Source organism: Lepidochelys olivacea (genome assembly GCF_965140295.1).
Source record: "Lepidochelys olivacea isolate rLepOli2 genome assembly, chromosome: 2".
Taxonomy (NCBI): domain Eukaryota; kingdom Metazoa; phylum Chordata; order Testudines; family Cheloniidae; genus Lepidochelys; species Lepidochelys olivacea.
In genome coordinates, this window is record NC_140412.1 from 133,477,053 (window position 1) to 133,502,979 (window position 25,927).

The 25,927-nt window shown below is 38.2% G+C and overlaps 1 protein-coding gene across 4 annotated transcripts in view; it reads left to right on the forward strand.

Moving 5' to 3' along the window:
- Positions 1 to 25,927, forward strand: part of CDH18 (cadherin 18) — an 849,773-nt gene that overhangs the window by 817,111 nt on the left and 6,735 nt on the right. For all 4 annotated transcript variants that reach the window (XM_084618628.1, XM_084618629.1, XM_084618630.1 and 1 more), the window contains one exon: positions 8,927 to 9,044. In XM_084618628.1, coding sequence (XP_084474754.1) covers positions 8,927 to 9,044 — 118 coding nt within the window. The remainder of the gene's footprint in view (positions 1 to 8,926; positions 9,045 to 25,927) is intronic.

The window sequence follows — 25,927 nt, forward strand, 5'->3', positions numbered from 1 at the left end:
TTAATAGTCCAGTAAGCTCTTCAGACAGCTCTTTTAAAACTCTTGGATGCAATTTATCTGGATCTGCTAATTTCAAACTGTCTAACTTAATTAGCTTCTGTTTAACATCCTCCTGAAATACTAGTGGAATGGAAAGAGTGTTATCATCACCATCTGATGAAACTATATCATCTGTTTGTTCCCCAGATATGGAACCACAATATTTATTGAATACTTCTGCCTTCTCTGCATTACTATGGATAATTCTACAATTTCCATCTAGTAACAGACCAATACCATTGTCAAGGTTCTTTTTGCTCCTAGTATATTTAAACTCCTTTTTATTGTCCTTAAATCTGTTGGACATAGATTTCCCCTCGTGTCTCTTTCCTTCCCTTATAAATTTTCTACACTTCCTTACTTCTGATTTATTGTCATTATTATCAACTTCCATTTTTATGGAGCTGCCTTCAATTTTGGGGCATCTTGTAAAGTATTCTTAAAAGACTGTCAATTATCATTCACAGTCTTCTTGTTAAATTCTTCCTCCCAGCTGATTTGGTTCATAATTATTTATAGCTTTGTGAAACTAGCCCAATTAAAGCACCAAGTGTATAGATTGCAGGTCTGGACTTTATTATGCTTGCACATTATAAATGTGATCAAATCATGATCACTTATACTTAAGTTACCATTAATTTTTAGTTCTGTGATCATTTCTTCTTTACCTGTTAAGACAAGATCTAATAAAGAATTCCCCCATGTTGGATGCAACACTTTTTGAGTTAGGAAACATAGGAAACATAAAAGCTGGAATTGTATTTTCTTATTTGATTATAAAAAAACATATAGATTCAAACACCCAATTTTACATTTCACAAAAAATAGGCATTCACTTCAGCTAATCACAGGGCAAATAAATTGTCAAGCAACTCCATAAGATTGCTTCACTTTACACTGTTGTGAGTAAAAATCAAATTAGCTATTAAAAGAACAATTTAACAGAGAAAAATATTTTTCTTTATTTTAATACAGACTTAGGGCTTAACATTTTCCTTGAACTCCACAAATAGTCAACACAATGGAAAATGTACTTTAGGGTCACAGCAAAAATGGAATTAGAGTAGGGATTTGCAAGAAAAGAGGATAGTGGCCTTGTGGACTAGTTCACAGAAGGCATTCCAGTTGTAAGGGGCTATCCCCTCTTTAGTAAAATAGCTTGGTTTGGAAATTAAAACTTGATTGAATCCTAGAGGTAGGAAGGACTATAACCAGAAGAATCCTGTTTCTGAAAGCAGAGGGCTAAAATGTAAACACTAAGAGCTTGTTTTCACCACCGCACTACATCAGCGAAGAAGTGCTATGTTGAGAGGCAGAAGCTATGTTGGTGAGAAAGTGTCTCCCCACAACATAATGCAATGTAGACAGCACTTTAAGTCAATGTAACATACGTCGCTCAAGGGTGTGTTTTTTTTCAAATCTCTGAGCGAAAAAGTTACATCGACTTAAGCGGTAGTGTAGACAAGCCCTGAGTTGAGGTTCTGTACTAATAATTACAATAGCAAAATATTGCTCAGCATTTCTTGGGTTTCATACATTTTCATTTTTGAAAATATTAAGTACTTCAGTTTAAAAGTTCCATCTAACGAAAAACATAATTTATGTAAGAAATCAGATGTATAACAGCAATGTATAAATGTATGACTAAAACTTGCTTTTCAAATATCACTTCCTGATAAGGCGATAAGGCGGGTGAGGTAATATCATTTATTGGACCAACATCTGTTGGTGAAAAGGACAATCTTTTGAGCCACAGAAAGCTTTTCTTCAACTCTGGGAAAGGTACTCTGAGCATCACAGTTAAGTGCAAGTTGGAGCAGATTGTTTAGCGTACATAGTTAGCATCTACCTTGAATGGTTCCTTAGAATATGTGCAAACTACTTATGTTAATCAATTTGCTCCATCTTGCATTTAGCTGTGATGCTCAGAGTACCTTTCCCAGACCTAAAAAGAGAGCTGTGTGGCTCAAAATATTGTCTCTCTCACCATCAGAAGTTAGTTAAATTAAAGATATTACCTAACCTATCTTGTGTCTTTAAAATCCTGGGACTGACTAGGCTACAACTATACTGCAGCCTTCCTGATGAGTTACTTTGCAGGTCTGTGAAAAACACATGGGTTTTGGGTCCAACACTCCTCCCACACTGTCCCAGCTTTTTGTGAATATCTATATATAGATAGATAGATAAATATGTATAAATAACTGTACAACTGATAGAGTTGGAAACAACTGATAGAGTCCTTGATAGCACTGTGAACTCTTAGAACTGCGTGGTTTGCTAGAATCTGGAAACTCTTGGAAGGAGTCAGGGCACTTGATAACATGATTATTAGTTTTTCAGGCTTCACAATGTTGAATTGATTAAGGGGTTGTTTCTCATTCTAGTTGCAGTACATGTGAAAGCTGCTGATCAATACTGCAAATGGTTGATAAATATTTAGTGATTATAAACATTGTTCATTAGTCACTGATTAAATATGTCTGAAGTTGAAAAAAGTAAAAAAAAAAAAACAACCCTCAGTGAACTGAAGTAATGAAAATAGGTAATTCTAAATAAAAATTTAAGATCAAATGTGCCACTGAATGATACTTTGTCTTTTGAAGTGGAAAAGCAGAACATCTACTGTTTTAATGATCCTGGAAGTGAGGCATTGTGTATGTCAGTGCTTCTCAAGCTATCTGATGTGGGGGACCAGCAATTTTTTTTTTCCAATATGCCTTCAGACCGGCAGCCGATGGCTCGCGGTCCGGCACCGGTCCGCGGACCACCACTTGGAGTAGCACTGGTCTATGTTGTTATCTTCTGTTTGAAAGTCGCAATAATTAAAACCCTTGTTTACAGTCTTTCAGCAGCTTTTCAATATCAATTTAATTCGGGAAACTCTTTGTTTTTCTTCAGCTTTCAGGATATGAAAAAGAATAATTTGTATATTCAGTTGGTGAATGATTATCCCAGAAAAGCAACTGAAAGGCAAAGACTTGAACTTGATAATTTATAACCTTCTTTTATGCTGACACTGCCTTCAATGTAGCACAAAATGAGCAATTTAAAGAAATGACTGAAGCACTTTGCCCTAGAGATATCTTTTGAGACAGATTTAAACTCTCAGACCCACTGCTTGATGCTACATATGAAATAGCAGAGGAAAAATTAAATTAAGGGAAGAACTAAAGAATCAAGATTAACATCAATACACGATGGTTGATCAATCCCAGACTTTCCTACATTGGCCCATCAAAAAGAATGATTACTAATTTACATTAAATTTTCATGATTTCCACATTAACATTTACATACAATTACCATGCTTATCGCTAATTTCTACGTCTCTGTCTCTCATCCTTTCTCTCTGTGTAACTCCCTTCCCCTTGAGGACACTACAGATGAAGCAAAATCTCTGGTCTATGCCTAGGAAGGGAAAATAAGTTGTGACTGGCTTTTCTAAGAAAAACACCCCACGACAATACACCTAGGCCTCATCCCAAGTTTTCTTCTCCCCTGTGCACCATGTACTCACCCCCTCACACAATCACTTCTTTCTTCTCATAGCAGAATGAATAGATTTGCCTCCCACAAAATCAGTACCTCCCCCCAAAATAAATTCTCACCTCTCCCAAAATCAATTTTCTCCACAAAACAGAATTTTTAAAAAATCATTTAGGGAAATCAGTAATTTTGAAATGAAATTATGCCTGGTGGGCTGATGGGGAGCCAAGATCCTGGAAGCCCTGAGAGCCTCAGCAAAGCTGAGAACCTTAGAGCTTGAAGCCAGCACTTTCAGGCTCCTGTCTTCCCTACAGCCTGAGTGGCAGACTTTAGAAGAGTTGGGTGGGCGAGCTGGCAGGAAACCAGGTGAGTGTCTGATGGAAACCTATCTGGCTGGCAGGATTCCGTCAGAGCCCTGGCTGGGTTCTGTTCGACCTTTGTTGAAATCAAACCTTCTCCTCAAAATATTTCAATGTTGAGAAACCTGCATTCTCCAATGGAAAACTGTTCCACCAGAGAATTTCTAACTAGTTTTACCTAAGAAGTCAATCACATAGTAGGGCAGATTCTCAGCTGCAGATGAGTTCTAAAATTCAAGGGGGAGGGGGGCACAATGACATCCTAAGAGCTGCTTTATTTTATGCTAGTTGCCCAGGGTCCTAAGAGGCTGTACCAGCAGTCAGGGATTCCCCTGGCCGTACCTTTTTGGCCCAGCCATTCCTCCTGCCCCAGCAGCTAGGATGAGAGTGCAGGTAGCCCCACAGCAGCCCTAAACTGCCTAAGGTTTTCCTTACAAAGTGATAATCCTCCAGTGTCCAGTTAAGCAGAATAAAGCAGACTTAACATACTGGATTTATTTTGTTTTTAATTCCATAAACCTGTGGGATTTTTTTAGTGGGCGTTTTTAGGTACAGGTTTGGGGATAAGTTTGAGGTGGGGAAAATAACAGCGACACTGATTTCCACAGTCTTTCCTTCTGTTTCTCCCTCTCTTCCCAAGAGCACAATTTATTTTGTTTTTAATTCAATAAAACCTAGTGTTAGAAAGGAATTATTTCAATGAATCCGCAAAAGGATCTCACAATCAAAACACTTGTGAGGAGAAGACCATTTGAACATTCTGCTCATGACTTTCCTAGTCTGGCTTTCACCTTGCTTAGCAGATACATTCTGTATCCCACAAGAACTGCTGACTGATGCACAATAAATATAGCTTGAGACACAGGACCAAATTCAAATCAATCATAAGAGAGTGCAATTCCCCTTGAAGTGAATTAGAGTTGTGCCAGCTTATGCCAGGACATAATTTGACCATCAGACAGAAAGACTTTTACTCATACGTGTTTCAATACATTTGTAAAATAAAGTCCTCTTCTATGGTGTAATCCTTATTAAACAAATTACAAGATATTTCAAAGCATGTTAATTTATTAATGAGGGGGAAATAGCATATAATATAGATCAGAGTTCAAGGTCCTTGTATTCTGGAACTATTCAGACTCCAATTATGGATATTATCCAGACCCAATAAATGATAGCAAAACTTTCATCTGAACTGTGTGATAAAGTTTGAGAAGCTGATTAAATGTCTGGCAGGAAGAACAAGACTCATATATGAGAAATCCCTCCATCCATATATAGATACCTCACTGGAGGAGGACAGAAATTCCATTTTCCAAAATATTTTGGCTTAATTACGAATAGGAAAGGGAACCAATTATTTCAAAATTCATCAAGAAGGAATTTTTTTCAATGCTTCATGTAGATTTTGAGGATTTTTTTTATTTTGTATTATACATTATATAACATTCTACAACATAATACAATACAAAAAATGAAGCAAAAATATTTCATTCCCAAATGTTGAAATAGGACATTTTGACATTGTTGCACCTTTCCCTCTTCTCCCCCCACCCCGCCCAGTTTTCTTCTGCAACAAAATATCAACCCAATTTCATGAAGCATTTCAAATTCAATAGCTAGGGTTAGGGTTAGGGTCAGCCTCACTTCAGTCCCCAGCAAAATCATGGAGCAGGTCCACAAGGAATCCATTTTGAAGCACTTGGAGGAGAGGAAAGTGATCAGGAACAGTCAACATAGATTCACCAAGGGGAAATCATGCCTGACCAACCTGATTGCCTTCTATGATGAGCTAATTGGCTCTGTGAATATGGGGAAAGTGGTGGATGTGATATATCTTGACTTTAGCAAAGCTTTTGATATGGTCTCCCACAATATTCTTGCCAGCAAGTTAAAGAAGTATGGTTTGGATGAATGGACTATAAGGTGGATAGAAAGCTGGCTAGATTGTCAGGCTCAATAGGTAGTGATCAAAGGGTCGATATCTAGTTGGCAGCCGATATTAAGCGGAGTACCCCAAGGGACAGTCCTGAGGCCGGTTTTGTTCAACATCTTTATTAATTATTTGGATGATGGGATGAATTGCACCCTTAGCAAGTTTGCAGATGACACTAAGCTGGGGGGACAGGTAGATATGATGGAGGGGGGGGATAGGGTCCAAAGTGATCTAGATAAATTGGAGAATTGGGCCAAAAGAAATCTGATGAGGTTCAACCAGGACAAGTGCAGAGTCCTGAACTTAGGAAAGAAGAATCCTATGCACCGCTATAGGCTGGGGACCTACTGGCTAAGTTCTGCAGAAAAGAACCTGGGGATTACAGTGGATGAGAAGCTGGAATTGAGTCAGCAGTGTGCCCTTGTTGCCAAGAAGGCCAATGGCATATTGGGCTGTGTTAGTAGGAGCATTGCCAGCAGATCGAGGGAAGTGATTATTCCCCTCTCTTTGGCACTGAAAACTTTATATTTTCTGTGGAATGCAGACATGTTTCATGAAGCAAATTAATTTTGTCAAAAACCCAAACTTCTGTTGAAAAACAATTTGAACAAAAAAATTCAGTCAGCCCCGATGTACACACTTTGTACATGAAAAAAGTGTTGTTTCCACATTGCGTGTTTTCAATTGACTATAGACTTTCTCAGTTATATGGCTTAAAGTAGAGTAAACATGGATTTTCACATGCAAAAATCAGAGAATATAGCTAGGGTATTTTCTTGAGATTTAAAGTGCTACTAAAGACACCCTACCAATTCTTCTGTGGCACAGAAACCTTGAGATAGAGTATTGAAAAACTGTGGCATGTATCTGAAACAAGATCCTGTAAAATCATTGGCCTGAAATGTTAGATAAATGAGAGAGGTACATTTTTACACATTTGGATAGTAAGATTTTCCTTGCATCAACCACAGTGCCCACGGTATGTTCCGTCATGAAAAACTGGAAAAAAAATGCATGCATTTCAGTATTGTTAAAGATCATTTATTTCTAATAGCGGAGTGGTGGCTCAAAAGTTCTTAATCTTCCACCCCTCTGTATCTCTAGAAGTCCTCAATGTCAAATAAAAGCGAGAACACTGATTTTATCTCGCCTAAGCAGAAATGCTGGCTTTCCATGACTTACCTGCTCTTTTAGGATGAGGCCTTCAAATTGCAACCAAAGGCTACTTACTTAGGGATGCATTTCAATGGAAAGCACATGCATCTGAGAGGAAAATTTGGTCCAGTCTTCCATACTGAGTGTAGTCAGATAGAGCTACTTATATGAGTAAAGCAGGATTGAGCCCCAAGATTAATCCATTAGCAAAAACATAGTTTGTCAAAGAAAAGTGTACAATGTATGACAATATAAAGTATTTTTGCTAATAAACAGCCAAGTTTTTGGAACTATTACTTAATAAAACACACTTTCATTTTCTCAGGCCTTTGATCTACATTTTAACTAGCTATTAAAGGAAAAAAAGAAAAAAACTGTGAAAAGAAATTTCAGTAGTCCCAAAAAACTGACGCACTTGAAATTGAAAATATTCCCTCCCCAAGTATCTCTAAACATTAAGAATGAAATATCTGAATTTAGGCTGATCAGGTAAGGCATGTCAATCCTTCTTTCATTTTGCAAGGCCATTTCAATTACAGATATGCCTCTTGGGGTTTACCACCTTTTCAAAATGTAATGTAGAGCAATTAGCTGCTTACCAAAGTTTTAACAGGGGGTGCTGTAGTATGAGGCTGCTTAGCTGCAGACTTCAAGATTATAGATGATCTGAGATGTAATTTGATTGCTTACAATCTGGCAAATAATTGCCTTGATTGCTTACAATCTCGCAAATAATTTATTGTGGCTACTTTTAAAAATATCAAATCTTCCCCCCAACTCCCAATAAAATATAATTATCAGAAAATATTGTTTGCCTTCTTATCTGCTTCAGACTCAGACTCTACTGATTATACAGTAATTGTTGTATTATATTAGCTTTAAAAATATCATTTCTTTCTTTTGCTTTGCCACTCCTGTGTAAGTGGACATTGAGACAAGCCTGTGTACTTCAGCTTTTAATACAGCAGCACCCCTAACAGCCCTAAAAGAAGTTCAGTGTGGATGAGTCTATAAACATTTGGACACTTATCAGTCTACAAAACTGAGCAGGAAATCTCATGAGAAAATGTATTTCCCTCCCTGGATTTCTGGTCATTTGTGTGCAGCAGTTTATTCAGTCTTATCCAGAAATACCTTAAGAACAGTCTTTCTTTTACACTATTTTGGCACTTGAATTTCCAGTCCCACCAAGAAAATGAAAGTGAAAGGTGAAAAATATTCAGTCAAACATTGCAAAAGCCTAGTAAAGTTTTGGGTTGCATTCAATTTGAAAAATCAGTAGGGATTTGGGTTATAGGAATCTTATCTTTCAAACCTGGCTCTCCTAATCATGGTGTCTGTCTCAATATATTTCATCTAATGTTACTCTGGGGTAAGCCAAACTAAAACCGGTTATGGCTGCTGCTCTTCATCTTCTGCTCTCTTACAATTTGGTACTGAGTCCTAAAAGGGGATTTAAACACAATGCTTGTGTTGAGTGTCTGTCACTCTGATTTAACAATTGTTTTGCCTAAGCATTTTTAGAGTGGAAAAAGCGTCAACTGCTTTTGCATTTCATTAGTAGGGACAACACACAGAGGATGCTTTATATTGGAGACATTTGTCTAATCGTTGTCTTGTCTCTCAGAAAACAGGTGTTTATGGAAAACTGTAATTCTGCAAGTCCCCAGTATGCACTATTAATGATAAGGAAAATATTTGTAGCAAGGTCCTGACTCATATTAAAATATTGTGAAGTATGGATGCTTTTAGCTTGCTCCATAGTATGGGTCCTAAAATATTTCATTTGAGAGAAATCAAGCTAATGGGCCAGTAGTTTCATGGGTTGAATTTGGCTGCAGCCAAGTAGAAAATTAAAATAAGCTAAGCTTAAAGATTGTGCTGAGGTCAGGTAATATTTGGGTCAAGTTGAAATTTCAATACATTTACTATTTAATTTATATTTCAGGTCATTCAGACTATCAGAGCCACTGACAAAGATAACTCTGCAAATGGGCCAAGATTCCATTATTCTCTTGATGAAGGCCTTTCTTTGAATCCCAACTTTACCCTAAGGGACAATGAAGGTAAATCAAAGACATTAATCTATAAGAAGTGGGACTCTGTTTTGTCTGGGATGTCTCATTGAACAAAGCAATTGTGCTCTGTTTCCACACAATGCTTATCAGGAGGTGGAAACTCTAATTTATCAATGTTCAACTGGCTGATTCCAAGGACACCATATTTGTACACATTGTATTGTGAACTATGAATAACCAGGACTATATTTCAAAAATAGTCTTTTAGAAAATGTTATTCCATTTTTATATTCTGTTCTATTTTATACCCAGCATGTACGCTTTATAGTCTTTTTATCCACTCATGGTGGTTGTTTTATTTAAATGAGTTGGAGAAATGTTTTGTTTGCAGTCTCAGTGCAGTTCCTAGTTGATGATTATAAAGCCACCACCACTACACCACTATGAATTGTCACTATGGCTGACATTCTTACAAGAGAAACCACGGACTGAAGGAAACTGAACTCCCTCTCAGTCCTAGAGGTCTGTATCCCAAAGGAAGGCCTCCGGCACTGCCCCGGGAACGATATGACTCTGCACTATCCTCCCACAGGGCGGTGACTAAATGGTGCAATCTAGCCCTTTGCCAACTTGGAGCTTTCATTCTGTTCAGATCATGATGGAGCATTGTATTCAGGGATGGGAGGTCTACCCCTGAAATGAATGCAGAGTGTACTTGTGTGCCTTTATATTTTGAACATTGAAGGGAGATTCATATAAACTCACTGAGTGTTTGGATGTTTTTACGTTTGGGATCACAGCTGCACTCATTTCAATGCACAGAGCTTCAGATGTTTGCATGCTTTTGAATGGATATATTTGGATCTCTGGATCTTGATATATTATTAAACCTTTGGAGCCTTTGAACAAATTGTATGCTCTAAACCATACACTTGTCTGGCCACCAGCAAAATATCAATGTTCTAAGGCTTAAGGGCCATAATGTGACTTGGACTACATATTCACACATACGGATGTGAGGGAGAGTAATAATTTTCCTTACTTCTATGTGCAAGCTATCCAGACTTTGGGTGCAGTTGAACTGAAGTAAGAGGTTGCTGCTGGCCTACTATACCCCCTGGAGCATATGAGTGTGGAATATGGGCACATGGAGTGGAGCATTGGCTCCACCCCACCAACTACAGCTGGTATATGGAGTGTCATAATTTGCTTTTGTTATAGGACAACAACAAATGACTAGCACTCTTGAGCAGGGGAACTAGAGCGGGAAATTGTGCCTCCAAAGGCTGTCCATGAACCAATGCGTCCTTGGTTTGTGCTATTTATCTAGCACCCCTTCTTCAGAGCTGTGTTGTTAGGCACGATCTAGCCCTGAAATATCAGTGGAAAACATATACAGTGCAATTTTCAACCACTTGAAACTTTAGTATTTCTAAACCATTTTTTCCAGACTTGGCTGAAGACACATCCCATGCATATGGCAACTTTGAACTTTTCAAACAAAACCATTTCTAAGCTGTGTTGCATAAAAAAAAGATCAGAACAATTTAATAAATTGGTTTTATTTTACAACTGCATAACTTTATAATCGCTGAATATTTGGGGATTGTTAGGTTAGAAAAAAAGAAAAAAAATCAGTGTTGGGCTGAGAACAAGCTTGAGAAAAATCAATTCAATAATGTTTTTCAAGACTGTAGAATGAAAATGTGTCTCAATGAGAACTGTGCCATGTCACTGCAGAGCTACAATATTTTTGTGAAAGAGGAACTGCAGAACCTTTTGGATTTTAACATATACCCAAGTATTTCTTCTCTTTGCTTTGTTTCTTTTAGAAGTAGGCTGAAACTGCAAGATTCAGCTCTGGATTTAAGGCCCAATACACTACTGCATTAATTCCATTTTACACCATTTGACATCCGTGGGACTAAACCAATTTTAAAACTGAAGCTCTGCAGCGGTGCTTCAGCCCGCCCTGGATGTTAATCGCTCCTTTCAAAACTCTGGGGTGTTTGGAGCCAGGATTTTGGCACAGAGATAAGGAGGAGCTCTTGAAATATAAATGTGGAGTTGGGTTTGGATTATGGTCTGGGCCCTTTAAAAATATTAAAAGGGGAGCTGGGTGCTGATACTCCTTCTTATGTTGAGTAGTATTTTACTTCTCAAGTAGATTCACTGAAGTTGATTGAGTGTCCTCATGAAATAAGTACTATTCAGTTTGAACAAGGGTATCAGAATCAGGCCCAGAGGGATCAGAGAATACCACCAGCAGCAAAATAATACAGTATGCACAGACAAATACAACAAAGAAACAACAAAATATTGCTACATTGAAGAAAATCACATATATTTTTATTTAATGGTTTAATCCTGCAATTCTAGAAAGCAAGACCAATGAAAAATGGCTTTTCAATTATTTGGGAGTTGGTTATTTGAAAATTTTCTGCTGCAAATGTTTTTTGATGGAAAACTGGGTTTTCAAGAAAATGTTGCTTTGTTTTGTTTTGTTTTTTGCAAAATATACTACTTTCTGAGGGAAAGTTTGACTTCTTGTCCAAAAAATTGAATACCCCTCCCACACACACACGAAAGATTTTGTTTTTCGTTTTGTTTTTGGAAGACCTACTGTGGTTCCTCATAGGACTTGTAGTTTGGTTCCCTCATGCCCACATTCTACTCTGTGCCTTCAGGGTCCCCAACCAGAGTGCATCGCTCAAAATGCACCATAGGGATTCCTGTTCTTCATACGCAGGCTCAGCAAGAGAGGAGACAAAGGTACATCATGGTAGATATAGTCCAGCCTGAGAGCCTGGCTGAATGAGAAGGGGAGCACAGGAGTTACAACTCCCATGAAGCTGTGCAGTGGCATTTCTGAGTCAAAAATTTTGGGTTTCATCTGAAAGTTTTCAGGTGAAAATTTTTGGTTTATAAACATTTGCCAAAAAGTCAAATTTTTCGGTGGGGGGGGGGGGGAGAATTCTGAGCTTCTCTAGTCTTCCCACATTGTTCTTCATAATATTGCAAGCACTGGGCATTATAGAATCTATTAGAAAAAAATAAGTATTCTCCGTAGGTTTTTTTTTTTAATTTATCAATAATGTCTGAACTTGGCAGTTATTACTTAGTCTAGCATAGTTACTATCATTTTTTTGCAATACAGTTGCCCATTCACCCAGTTTAAAATCTGCTTGTTTAGTCTGCCAGTGTGAATCTGCTCTTTATTATGAATTCTGTACCTACCCAAATGGTTTCTTTTTCCCACTAATGTGTAGTTGATTAATATGCTTAATTCTTTTTATGTTTTTTTAAACCTTATCCTTTCCTCATGAATTCTAGCATACAAAGAACCTTGCATATGGATCTTTCTCATCCCATACAGAAGGTGCTCAGTCGGATACCCTGATTTTTCTGTGCCTCAGTTCCTTCATGGGTTTTGGGATCTGTGTCTGGGAAGGGAAAGGGGTCAGTAACAAGAAGGACATTCCCTGCTCCCCAAAGACAGCAGTAGAAAAGACGGCAGCATGAATGCATTCTACATAAACTGTTCCTCGAGTCTTTTCCTGCTGAGGAAGGCCCCTTACGGGAGTTTTCACAGTTAGTGACACCCAGGGAAGTCTTTGCTGCAGGACCACACTGTCAGGGAGCCAAAGGAGGGGAGAAGAACCTCTTCAGAATGCAGAGCTGGCTGACAAAATTTAAATTTTCAAAACATCAACAATATTTTTTTTTTTTGCAAAAAGCTTGCACGGTTTCTTGACCAGTTTGCAGAATGCTTGACATTTTTGAAAAAAAAAAAAAAAGATTTCAATAAAAATGTTTGTGAATGTTTTTTCAGCCAGCTCTGTCTACTCCAAGTTGTGGTGAAAGCCCAAGACCTCTGTACAGATATATAGGTTGGTATGGACATAGTCACACACATACATACAGAGTCTTCCTGTGTGTGTGTGTGTTTATATATACACACACATACACATACAGAGAGAGAGAGAGAGGATTAGATTGATAGATCGCTTCGTCCCTATTTTGGTTCATGCTATAACCTGCAAGCAGAAGTTATACTGCCCTTGAGACACTTGGAAGAGACTGTAACCTCTAGAGGGAACTTCATTCAGGTTTCAGGGAACTTTTAAGATTTTCAAGCTCTTTGAGATACAACTTTTTCTCTCACAAAACTTACAAATCCTACTGGCTGCCCCAATGGCTCTGGTAAATTCTCTGTAATTTTTGGTGTCACAGAATGTACGTATTCAGTCAGCTGTGCCAATATAATTTGTAAATTCCCCAAGCTTTAACCCACTGAGACTGGTGACTTCTGAAAGTCTGAAATTGGACTTAACCCCAAGAAAATGTTCAACTCCAACTTGGTAAAGACAGTCTCGTGCACTAATTGTCATTGAGGATCAATATTGAAAACAAGTTTGAAGATTTTCCAGTGAGCCATTTTTGAGTTATGTGTGGGGGAAAAGTTACATGCCTTTTCTATAGCTACAACTTGTTTGCTTTCTTTTTTTCAACAAGATATTTTAACAGCAGCTGCAGGAGAAGAGCTGCCTCCAGATAAATACCTGAGCACCTCACAATTTGTAATGTATTTACCCCTCACCAGACTCCTGTGAGGTAGGGAAATACCATTTATTCCTGTTTTAGAAATGGGGAACTGAGGCAAAGAGAGACCAAGTTATGTATGTGTTGCAACACCTTAGTGATTTAGGGGCTGAAGTCCCATAGACTTTCAATTAGTCTTAATGTAAGTCTACATGGCAATCAAAGATTTCTGGCACAGCTGCGGCTGCCCGGGTCATCAGACTCAGGCTTGTGCGGCTTGGGCTGTGGGACTGAAAATTGCAGCATCGACATTCGGGCTTGGGCTAAAAGTCTGCACTGCTATTTTTAGCCCTGCAACTCGAGCCCCTTGAGCCCAAGTCAATTGACCTGGGCTCTGAAACTCAATGTCTCGGGGGGCAGGGGATGGGGTGGGGTGGGGTGTGCAGTGTAGACATACCCATAGGGTCCTAACTTCCAAACTAACTTTTTAAGATAAGATTTAGAGTCCTAAGTCAGTTAGGTATTGTAACACTGAGCAAAGAAATGCCTAAATATCTTTTAACATTCTGGGCCTAACATCATAACAGAACTGGGTTCTCAAGTTCCAGGCTAAAGCTCTATCCACTGGGCCATCCTTTTCCAATAATAAATTAATGTTGTTCTGTTGATTACTGAGCTTATATCTGTACCATTATTCCAGAGATTGTGTTCACTTGTCCTCCAATGCTGAGCAGACTGCAAAGTCACATAACTCTGGGATCAAGGCTGGGATCAGCACATAGGAGGCAAAAGAAAGAAAAGGGTACAGAGGCACCTCCTCATGCTGGTGTTGCTGATATCAAACAGCTGAACTTTCAAAATTAATTCTGTAAGAGCACACATTGATGTTACTAGAAGATGTAACATACGCACATATGTTTTTGCTGCTCTGGTAGCAGTAATACTTAATAAATGGGCACAAGAGAAATAAATATTATTTTTAGTAGAGTAGCACAGGAAGAAATCACTTTTTTACTGTAGAGCTGGATGGAAAACCAAAAGCTAGCACAACTTATAGAACTATTACAAATACTTTCTGCATATTTCATGAAATGTGGACCTTTAAAGAACATATTTTTGCTGAATTAGCAGGAAGGGAGAAAATGTTAAGATATCTGGGAAAGGAGAACAGCATTAGCACTAATTATGATAACTGTAAGACTGAACCCCAGAGCACTTGGGACATCAACAGGATGTATACTGTCTTGCTCAGATATTATCACACAACTGAAAAACATAAATAAAGAGGAAATCTGCTGCAAGTGCAAAGGGAAGCAGAAGGGATGGCAACTTATGAGCCACGCAGAGAATTTAGAGAAGGAGTGTATCAGATATCAGGAGTTTTTCCATGGTGAGGGGGAGGGAACTCTTCCAGCTAAACACTTCTCAGAGCTGTGAAGATCTCTGCTATTTTCCTCCTCTCTCTGGCCAAAACATTTCTTAAATGAAAAAAAAGCTAGATCCCTCTCTGCTCCTGAACTGACCAGAGGGGATGCTAAAGAGTGACACAAAGGCTCTTTATCCCTTTGTTTGAGTGGGTGCACTCCGCCCCCCCTCCCCCCCGCCCCCATCTGCAACTCACAATCCCTGCTAGCTGAGAAACGAATTCCTGAGCCCTAAGCCCAAACTCTGAACTGCACTGTGGCCACACATCGTGCCATCGCTACTGGAGTGGCAGACCAGCCCCGTGACAGTAAATTTGAAACTAACCAGAAATAAATGTTTGTCCCAGTGTTATCAGTGAAGAAATGAAATGGAAATGCCCAAGAATATAGTCCTACGTAAACAAATTAAAACTCAGAAATTCAAAGCTTGGACACCAGAGGGCACTGTGACTGAGGTGGATGCAGGTTTCTTGAGCTCTAAAGTAGCCAATGGGGAATCGCCAAATATCCGTCCCCTGAAACTCACCATCCAACCCAGAGAAATATTGCTTCCAACTATGGAAGCCCGCAAGATGCCCTTTAGTTCTGCGTCTTCCTCTCTGAATCCAAAAACACAGGGAAAACAAAACAAAACAGACGAGACCTGCCTCCCCACTTCTACAAACAGAAACATGCCCGAGCCTGAGGCAGCACAACTGGGTGGTACTACTGCAGGCAACCGTAGGTACTGGTGAAATTAAATTTACAGTTTTGACCCTACAGACCGCCACGACTGAGATTCAGAGTGTGCTACAAGCTCAATCCAGATGGGTGAAGCACAACACACAATATCTGATGTGGAAAATGATTTCAAAGAGAACAAATTGCAGGTTATGAAGAACTGTAATGACATCAAGACTGTTAAGACCAAGCTAATTGATCTAGAAAGCCACTCACAATGATGTAACATGAGGATTGTGTTTTTTCCTAAAGGACTAGAGAAAGGTAAACCCTCTGAATTTGTCCTTAAACTGCTAACTAAGTTGTTGGATCTTCTGGTTTTGGCATAGAATGGGCACAATGAGCTCTTGCTTCTTAGCCAGCTCCAGGAAATCAGCCTAGACTAGTGATTGTACAGTTCCTGAAGTTTACCACTACGGGAGTTATACTGCAGAAATCCAGAGGGGGAAAAAAGGAGCTGGTATGGAGAGAAACAGCAATTAAAATACAGCTCTTTTGAGATTATTCCTGTGATGTGGTTGCAATGAGGGCAGTGTTTTAACCAAGCAAAACAGTTGGCCAGGAAGATAAACTAGAAATATTTTATTTGGCAATGCTCCATATTAAGAATGATGAGGGGACAGTATCATTCAGTTCCTCTTAGGAGGCAGAAAAATTGCCTCAAATTCTGCACACTCTTTCCTCACAAGAAGAGACATCTATGGAATGATCTGACTGTATGGGATTAATGTATGGCTCTCTGAGATCTGATATGGCCCCTCTAAAGAGGTTGATGTGCGCTCATAGATATTGATATGTATGTTTCTTTTCTTTTCCTTTATTTCTCTCTCACTGGGGCTGAAGTGTTGAAAGGTTATCATCAATTTACTTCCTATTGCCTTAACTTGTTCAAAAAGAGGATCAATGTAAAATCAATCATTTGATCAGTAATTATATTTTTTGTAGTAGCTTTATTAGATGGTGCTTTCTTATCGACAAATGTGTCAAGGTTCTGTTGCTAGCAGACAGTTACTATAATTTTAATGTTTGGGGCCCAGGGGTTGTGAGAATCTCAAAATTTCACCTGATCCAACCACCTCCTCTGGTTGTCAAGTGTGTATTTTTGGACAGTTTAAACAAATTCTTCTTTTGGATTGTATGATACTTGTGTGTATTTCTCTCTCCCGTATCTTTTTATATTTTGTTTATTTGCTTATTTAATTCCTCTTTCTGCCTCCCTCTCATCACTCTTCCATGCTGGGAATTTCCTTCCCATGCCTATGGAATATGTACTGGGAAGTGACACCCTCTGCCTAGATTATATAGCTTTAGTTGCTAAGATATGAAAGAGCTGTATGGTACTTAGGAACATCTGCAATTTCTCATTTATTCACAAAACGACTTTATATTTTATCCAGTATATCTTAACAATGATGGCTCCAATAATTTAAAGCATCTCCTGGAATATAAAAGAATTTAATAACCCCACTGAAAGAAAAAAAGTAATTCAGTACTGAAAAAAGAGAACATTGACATGCTCCACAAGATGCGTCTGACAGAACTTGAAGCTTATAAACTGAAGAGAGATTGGATAGGCCTCTCAGTTTCTAGTTGCTTTAATTCTAAAGTGAGGGGTGTTGCTGTACTAATACATAAAAATTGAATGTTAATATGTTGATCACAGGGTCTGACAATGAGGGTGGATTCACTGTCCTTAAGATGGAAATTGGCAGTTTTATAATCCTCTTTTGCAATCTTTACAGGCCAAACCTGGATGATCCCAATTTTTTTCATAAACGTTTTATGAGTATAAATGCCATAGTATAGTATAGTATAAGGCCACCATACCCTTATTATAGCTGTTGATTTTAACAAAATTCTAGATCTAATCCTTGATAAATCTTCTCCATTTCCATATAAAAAACATACATAGCTAACTTAGAATGACAAAATGTGTGGAGATCTGGTATTCCTACAGCCAGAGCCTATAGGTTTGGGGTGTTTTTTGTTTTGTTTTGTTTCCTGCAGCTCATTCAACACATTTTAGTTTGGACTATTTCCTACTTTCACAAAACTTGACCAATTCTGTCACTGGTACTATTACTATATCTGACCATGCTTATCTATATATGTCTTTGAGGTCCCCATGTTATGTACCCCCCAACTAAAATGTGGAGATTAAACACATCTCTTCTGTTTGATACATCATTTGGTAACTCTATCCAGCAGGAGTTAACATTTTTTTAATACCAATGCCCCACTGCTTCATCACCTGACACACTTTGGGAAGCCTTTAAAGCTTTCGTCAGAGACTGTATCATCTCTTATGCCTCCTTTAAAAAGAAATGAAGAGAACATGGAATTGATGCCCTTTCAAAGGAAATTAAGGTCTTGGATGTAGACTGCATCTGCCCCCTTCCTAAAGGAACTCAGAACTCTCATTCATCTAAAATACAAAATCAACAAATTTCTGTCCCAAAAGGCTGAGTTTGCTTTCTTCTGTTTGAAGCAAAACTGCTGGGAATCTGGCAAGAAAGATAGCAAGCTATTGGCATATAGATTTAAGCAAAAGGCTAACAGAAATAAGATGGGTGTTATTCATGATAGGAGCAATACATTATATAAAACACAGATATTAATGAAGAATTTCAGCAGTTTTATTCAAAACTATATTTAGCTGAAAAGAGAATCGGCAAAGATGCCCTAGATGACTTTTCTAGTGTATTGTCTCTTCCACAGATCTCTAATTATCAGAAGCAACTTTTAGCTGCTCCTTTAGAAATAACGGAACTAATGCCAGATGTAAAAGAAATTAAAGTTGCAAAGATTCCTGGTGTTGCTGGGTTCTCAACTTAATTTTACAAAAAGTTCTATGTAACTTTAACACTCAGATTATTGAACATATTCAATGAGGCCAAGAATGAGCAAACTCTCCTGCCTACTCTAAGAGATGTTGTAATTTCAGATATTTCTAAACCTGGGAAAGACCTTGGACTATGTAGAAATCACAGGCCACTTTCTTCAATAAATTGTGATGCTAAGATTTCAGTCAAAGCTCTTGCTATGCAATTGGATGAACTTCTCTCACACATTATACACATAAATCAGGTAGGCTTCCTTCATAATAGACAAAGCTCAGATAATTTGTGTCATCTGACTGATATTATTGCTGCTTCAGGAGATACTAAGGAACCCTTAGCTCTTGTTTATTTCGATGCTAAAAAAGGCCTTTAATCACATAGCCTGTGATTATCTTTTTCATGTGTTAGCAAAATTTGGATTTGGTAAGCAATTTATTTGCTTAGATTAAACTTTTGTACTCTAACCTGACTTTCAGGGTAGTGACCAAAGGAATTATTTCTGCCCCATTTCTGTTACACAGACGAATGAGGCAGGGCTGTCCCCTTTCTCCTCTTCTGTTTGATTTAGATCTAGAAGTTGTAGCCATTGCTATCTGACCAAATCAATATATTTATGATATCAGGGTGGGGGATAACAGAGTCCAACATTATGTTCTATGCGGATGATGCTCTTGTATTTGTATCTAAGCCCAAAGTTACGATTCCTAACCTTCTAACCCAACTGTTTAAAAGTTTGGACACCTCTCAGGATATAAAATTAATTGGAGTAAATCAGAAATCTTAGGCATTAACAACTATGCTCACAAAGGTCTTTTCTTAAATCAGAACTTGTCAGTGTCAATCGTTTTACATAAAATGTATAGGAATACTGATTATACAAAAACAGAATATTCAGGACATTCCTAAGATATAGAGAGAGCCAACAATTGCCCAAGTACCTAACCATTTGGGGAGATGGAACTCCTTAACCCCTCAGTTTGTTGGGTAAAATTAATATACTGAAAATGTCTGTCCTTCCCAGAATTTCATATCTTCTGAGGGGTCTCCCTAGTTCTATTCCTCAAAATTATTTTAAGAAATTCAATAATATTTTCAGAATGTTCCTTTAGGATGCAGGTAAGAAACCTAGACTAATTCTGAACAGCTCCCCCTCCCTCTGGGAGAGTTTGGCTTTTCCACTTTGAAAATTATGATATCTCCTTTTTGTTAAGTCAGGTATCTTTGTGGCTGTTAGCTATGGCTGCAAAAAGTGTTCAGTCTTCTATGATTGTATGAGAATTGGTATATCCTCTCCCTATTTCAGACACTGTAGAATTGAATTATTATGGATTTGAAGACTCCAACGTTTCCACAATAACAGCTGTGAAGCAAGCTTTAGTCATACTTGGCTAGAAAGTTCTTCTTCCATGCATTCTTCCATAAAGAAGCAATCCCATAGAGCAATCCTATTTTTAAAATCAGTGGCAAAACCTTGACTGGGGTGGATTGATGGAGACAGGAATTATGATTGTTTCGCAGCTAATAGGCAATGAAAAAGTTAAAGTATTTGTAGATTTTCAGCAACAATTTGGCTTGCCCTGCCCCTGAGCATGGAAACATCTCCAATTAAAGCATTTACTAATGAATGTGTTTGGACTGGATGCACTGGGAACTCCAGAATTTTTATTACTTTGGAGGAAACTTACTGGATTTACTTGGCCAGCGGTATCCTTTTACAGTTTTCTGTCCCAAAAAATTCTGCCAAAGACTGATAATTGGAGAGTTGCTTGCAAGAGAGATTTGGATACACAACTATCTGTTACCCAATGAAATACAATTGCATCTAATGTTAACAAAAATAAAAGCAACTGTAGACCTGAGACTATGGCTTATTCACCGAAAAAAAAAATTATATATATACAGTGGTCTCCACAAAGGCTAATGATAATGGGCCTCATGAATGCTGACTGATGTAGGAAATGTAACTCTCTTGGTAGGTTAGTGCATATGTTTTGGGAGTGTCCTGTGTCAAGAATTTCTGGTATGCAGTAGGTCAAAGGATCACTTTGATATTGGATGCTAAGTTGGAGCCCTCTCCCTTAAATTTCATTCTTGGATATATTTCTGATACCTGCAGATTACCTGGTAACAAAATGGTGTGATTCCAATGTCAGCTTTGGTCACTAAAAAATTAATCGTGATAAAATTGAAAAGTTGATCTTCACCAAATATGTATGCCTGGGCCAGTGATATGGCTGACCTTGCAGCTAACAAATGACTGGCATTCTGCAGAAAGAAAATGTCCAAAAAATACATAGCAATTTGAGCTGACTTTTTAGAGGTCTATGATTAATGTAGACTCTGAGGATAAATATGTTGCTTCCCCTTGACTTCCTTTATTCTAACCCTCTTTATTTACTTGGTGTATTATATTGAATCTAGTATTTTGGTATATGTGTTGTATTTGCAACTATTATTTATATATTGTAATATATAAAATATATATTAAAAAAAGAAATTGGCAGCTATCACTTTAGGAATATTACCAATGCAAACATTGTCTCTTTGATAATTCTGTTTATTTTTAATTAGTCACAATATCTCAGAGAACTTCTAAAAGTTCAGCTGCTGACATAAGCAGAGTAGAGCAACAAATTAAAATATGCCTAAAGCAACAAATGGATTTTTATTTTGTTTTTGACTTCCATTTCTCTTGTGCTTGCCTGTAGTGTGTCAATAGAATTCTCAATTTGTGTATAATACATAAATTAGTAGTCCACAAAGTGCTCCTACTTTCACCTTCCCCAGAACTCGCACCAGTTCTTAGCTTCTTTGATATTTTCCCTATTCCTGCATTGCATTTCTCAGGGTGGGAACAAAATATAAATCAGAGATGAACAGCACTTTGGAAACAAAGAGGATTGTGATAATGGCCTTGAGTGCAGGATAGTCTGGATTCATAGTCTACAATTCCAAAGTGTAAAGAAAGATTGCTTAGAGCTGTGGGGAATATTCCACACTGAACCTCATACCCACTTGAGCAGAGTCTTGGGTTCCAGCTTCCGTGTATTTCCAAAGCGTAGCTCGTGTGTATACAAGTTCAGTTATCATGAACTACTGTTATTTGTACAGCTACAAAACTAGACAAATTTCCCTCCCCCTCTAAGTTAGCCCCTTAGCAGCCAATCCTCTTATCCCCTGCAAGCCTTGAGACCCACCTTCTGACTTTAGATCTTTTCAGGAAGGAAGGGTGCAGCTTTGTAAAGGTGTCAAGGGCCTTACTGGAATGTACAAAGTATATTTTATTATGGAACAGGTATAGATAGGTCATTGAACATGAACCATCTAGCCTATTTACAAAGGCTGGTTCACTTCTGGCCTGGTGAACCAACCTGTACAGTTTTCATCATCCTAAGGTTACTGCTTCTGTTCCAGTATATCTGTCTTCTTGTCTCTTTTCCTTTGTCAGAAGAAACTCTCTGTGTTATTTCCCCCATAACCCTTAAATGGATCATTAGCATCTTTCTTTGTACCCCACTGTCTTTGGCCTTCTACATTTGTGGGATTTTTTTGTTTCATGTTAAGTTTTTCCACTTATAAGTTGCACAGTCCATAGTTTCCCTCTCAGTGGCTTCTCCAACTTCTCTTCCTCCCTCAGAAAAGTCACCCAGTGTAAATATAAAAAGCATAGGAAGAAAAGTCATTGAGCAAATGTTTGGCTGAACTTTTGTACATTTATTCACTTTATTCATATTTAGTCACTAGAATGAGATTCTGAACACCAGCTCTGCTACTATCACTGACCTGAGTGGTGAGTTTGGGCAAGTCATTTCACCTTCCTGTGCTCAGTTTCCCCACATGGAGTAAAGATACTGACCTCCTCTGTAAAGCACTTTGAGATCCACCATAGAAAAGCACTATATAACAGCTAGGTATTACCTTTATCAAGGTTTCCCCCATAGTAATAATGAACATTAGAATATATGAACATACTGATACCCCTGGACCTTCTATTCCACCACCACAACACATACTTACAACCTCCTTTGCTTGTATTTATATCTGTAAACCTCCACTGGGAGAAAAAAATATTTATTTTTTGTACACATGGCTCTAATTTTGCTTACTATCTTAGCAATCTTAGACACATTCCAGCTAGGGTTTTGTCTACTTATTCCATGCTGTAAGTACTTTTAGAAAGAATATAAAGTACCAAAATGACCATGATCAAGGGCATTTCTAAATTAGAGACCTTGGTTCTAACTGCTTTTGTGTTTAAACCCATGCCTCTTGATGGTTACTATCTTTTTAAAAAAGAGTTAAAAATGCAAAACTGTGAAAAATGTTGTTGCATTGCATTCTTTCAACTCTTTGGTGTTTACTAATTTATTTTATACAGTATAAAAATGTCAGCTTCTCATTGGGGTGGTGGGGTTAAACTTCGTTCTTTCAAGATTTCTTCACTCTAGTGTTACGTCTGCCAACTTCGTCCATGACTTTTTTATTTCATCTTGTAGCAACCTTGCCTATTTTTTTTTCTTTTGACATCTTTGTGCTTTTTCAGTTTGGATTTCCCCCTGTCTGCAGTTATCTGCTGCCTTATTTCATATCAGACCTCATGTTTCAATGTTCTTTTCTTCACAGCTTTGCCAATAAGCTTCCATGGTTAAATTCTTTCATCCTTGCTTGGTTGCTACTCGTGTTTTTTGTGTGACTTTAAACCCTTTCTGCTCAGGATGGTTCACTTTTTGCTCTCGTATTAGGTCTCTGATGTGTTTGGCTTTTTTTCTTAACAGACTGCATTTTTGTCACTGCTGTTTTAGCTGCATCATTGGATCACTCACTCTAGGTTAGATTTATGTCAGGGGAAGAAAGGAGGAGGTTATGCTTTCCTGCCCAGATTTAAAGACTGGGCCTCTTCTGGATGTCATCCCAGGCAGATTTACATGGGCAAATACTGTAGGAACTTCTTATTCTGTCTAAATTTACACAGAGTAACTGAGCTTATATGTTGGGGCCTGTAGACACCATCACAACAGAAAAATAATACATCGCCAAAAAGAAGTAAAGGGCCATCATCAGTATTCTTAATAGCACTTGCTACTACATGTTTGATTAGCTGTAGAAGATCTGAGGATGACTTGTATTGGGATGAGCCTCATGACTGATGCAACTGTTGATGCTCAGTTGCTGGATACGGTGTTACTTGTCACGAAAATGGAATTGCACTACAAGCTTTAGCCCTTAAATATATTCTTGATATTTTTACTTTATTATATTGTCTAGATAACTTTGTGGTGTTGTTTTCTCACCCCATTTTTCTTACAACTTGAAATCAAACCATCCCTACTGTTGACCATTCTATTACAAAATTGCTGAGATGTGCCGAGTACCTGCAACTCCCATTGACTTCATTGCAATTCCAGGAGCCCAGTGCCAGTCAGGATATGGCACTTTTTAAAAAGTCATGTTGCAAATTAAAGTATTTGCCTACATTTTGGTTATGCTGTTTCATCAAAATTCTGGTTGATAGAATGCAATTCAGTTGGATTTTTAAGGCCTGACATTGCATTCTGGAAGATATATGTTCTTAAAATGTCAAATTTGTTGGCTCTTTTGTACAATGATCCTCCTTCACATATTGCAAATCTAGCTCTTGGAGTGGTTTGCAGATTTGCACTACAAAAACACATGGAGTGAAATCCTGGCCTCATTGAAGGCAATGGGAATTTTGCCATATTAAATAAAACATTATTGTATAACATTGTACTTTTGGGTATGAAAATTACTAAAGATCTTGTTCTTGGTGTTAAGGTCAGAACAAGTTAACTTGAATTATCCCAGATATGGGCAGAGTTATTAGATGAACAATGACAATGTGTAAAGTCCTGGCCCCACTGAAGTCAGTGGCAATTTTGGGAACTGAAATCAATGGGAATTCAGTCCATATCTCTGTTTTTGCTCCTTTAAAGCATACCTCCTTTACCAATCCATTTTGTCTGATCATTGTATCCCTTCCCTAAGGCATACTTGCACTGGACAGCCTCACCACTTTTACATAATGAGTTGCGACATCATAGTCTAATTCCTCTCTCATGTTCGCCCAACTAAGCCCTCCTGAACCTGCTGTAAGGAAGGAAAAAATAATACAAAAACACTTTGCCTTTGCCAATCTGGTGGTGAGGGAAAAATTTCTTCCCAGCCCCTTTTCCCTTGCCCCGAGAAAGGAGCAACTAGTGCAATGCCCACAGCAGAACCTGACAAAACCTGGTATTTTACCACTTTCATGGGTGGTAGGATGGGTGCTGTTCCACTGGTCCAGGTAAAAGAAGGCTTTTTCTGCACCAGCATGAATCTATATAGTCTCCCCTCTCTTATGGTCACCTGTGGATAACAGGTCAGAGACTCCATGCTGCCCCGGTCTGCTGCTGCAGTCAGAAGTCACTTCTTGGCTTTCTAGCCCTTAAAGGGGGCACACTTCTTTTCCAACAAGCCAGACAACAGCCCCCCACTGTTTAATGAGTGGCAAGGTCAATATTATGGTCTTTTGTAGCCAATTCAGCATCATGATAGCCCATCGCCCCATCCGTATGCTAGAATAAAAGAACTGAAATTGTTTGTGAAAAACATTTTAGTAAATGTAAAATGTCATACATGTATCAAAGAACAAGCTCTTCCAACCTCTTGTCAAATAAGCCTTACGAATCTTCCAATTCTTTTTAAATTAAATTGGCAGAGGCCTGTAAAACCTGTGGACCTGTGAACTCGATGAACCTCTTTCCATGGCACAGTCTGTGAATAGAATCTGCAGGCCAGTACTCACCCAGCTTTGGGGAAGAGGTCTCTGAATATAATACATGTAATCTGAATCCCAGTGACATTTAATTTGATCTTTTCTATCAAGTGACACAATTGTAACACAAAATGAGGGGTGCTGCAAAATAAGGTGGAAATAGCATGTACTTTAATGGTGAAACAGTGAATATTAGTGGAGGGATCTTGATTTTTTTAATAAAATGTCATAGCTGCAGAGTCTCATTAAGGCTACCTCCCCAGACAATGCATGGTAAAAACTAAAATTTTATCAGCTTATTTGGAGATGTCTTAAAACAAATCTTTTTGTATTGCATACACTTTTAGGTGTATTTTGGAATAAGGTCTGTGTCACAAAATCAAAAGCAGCTGTACAGATTTGCTGTGTTTCTTGTGTAGTACTTCTGTTGGGGTTTTCTTGCAGACTATTTGACACCGTTTTATTTATTGCTGAGGGGTTTTCATTCAGTTTATTTTAAGTGTGCAACACCCTAGCACCTCAGTAACAGAGGGGATAGATTGTATCATTATAAATATTATTTCCCCACTCTCAGGCTGTTTTGTAGGAACATACTGTCAGTGGGTGTTAATGACTTCAAAAGAATCATCTATT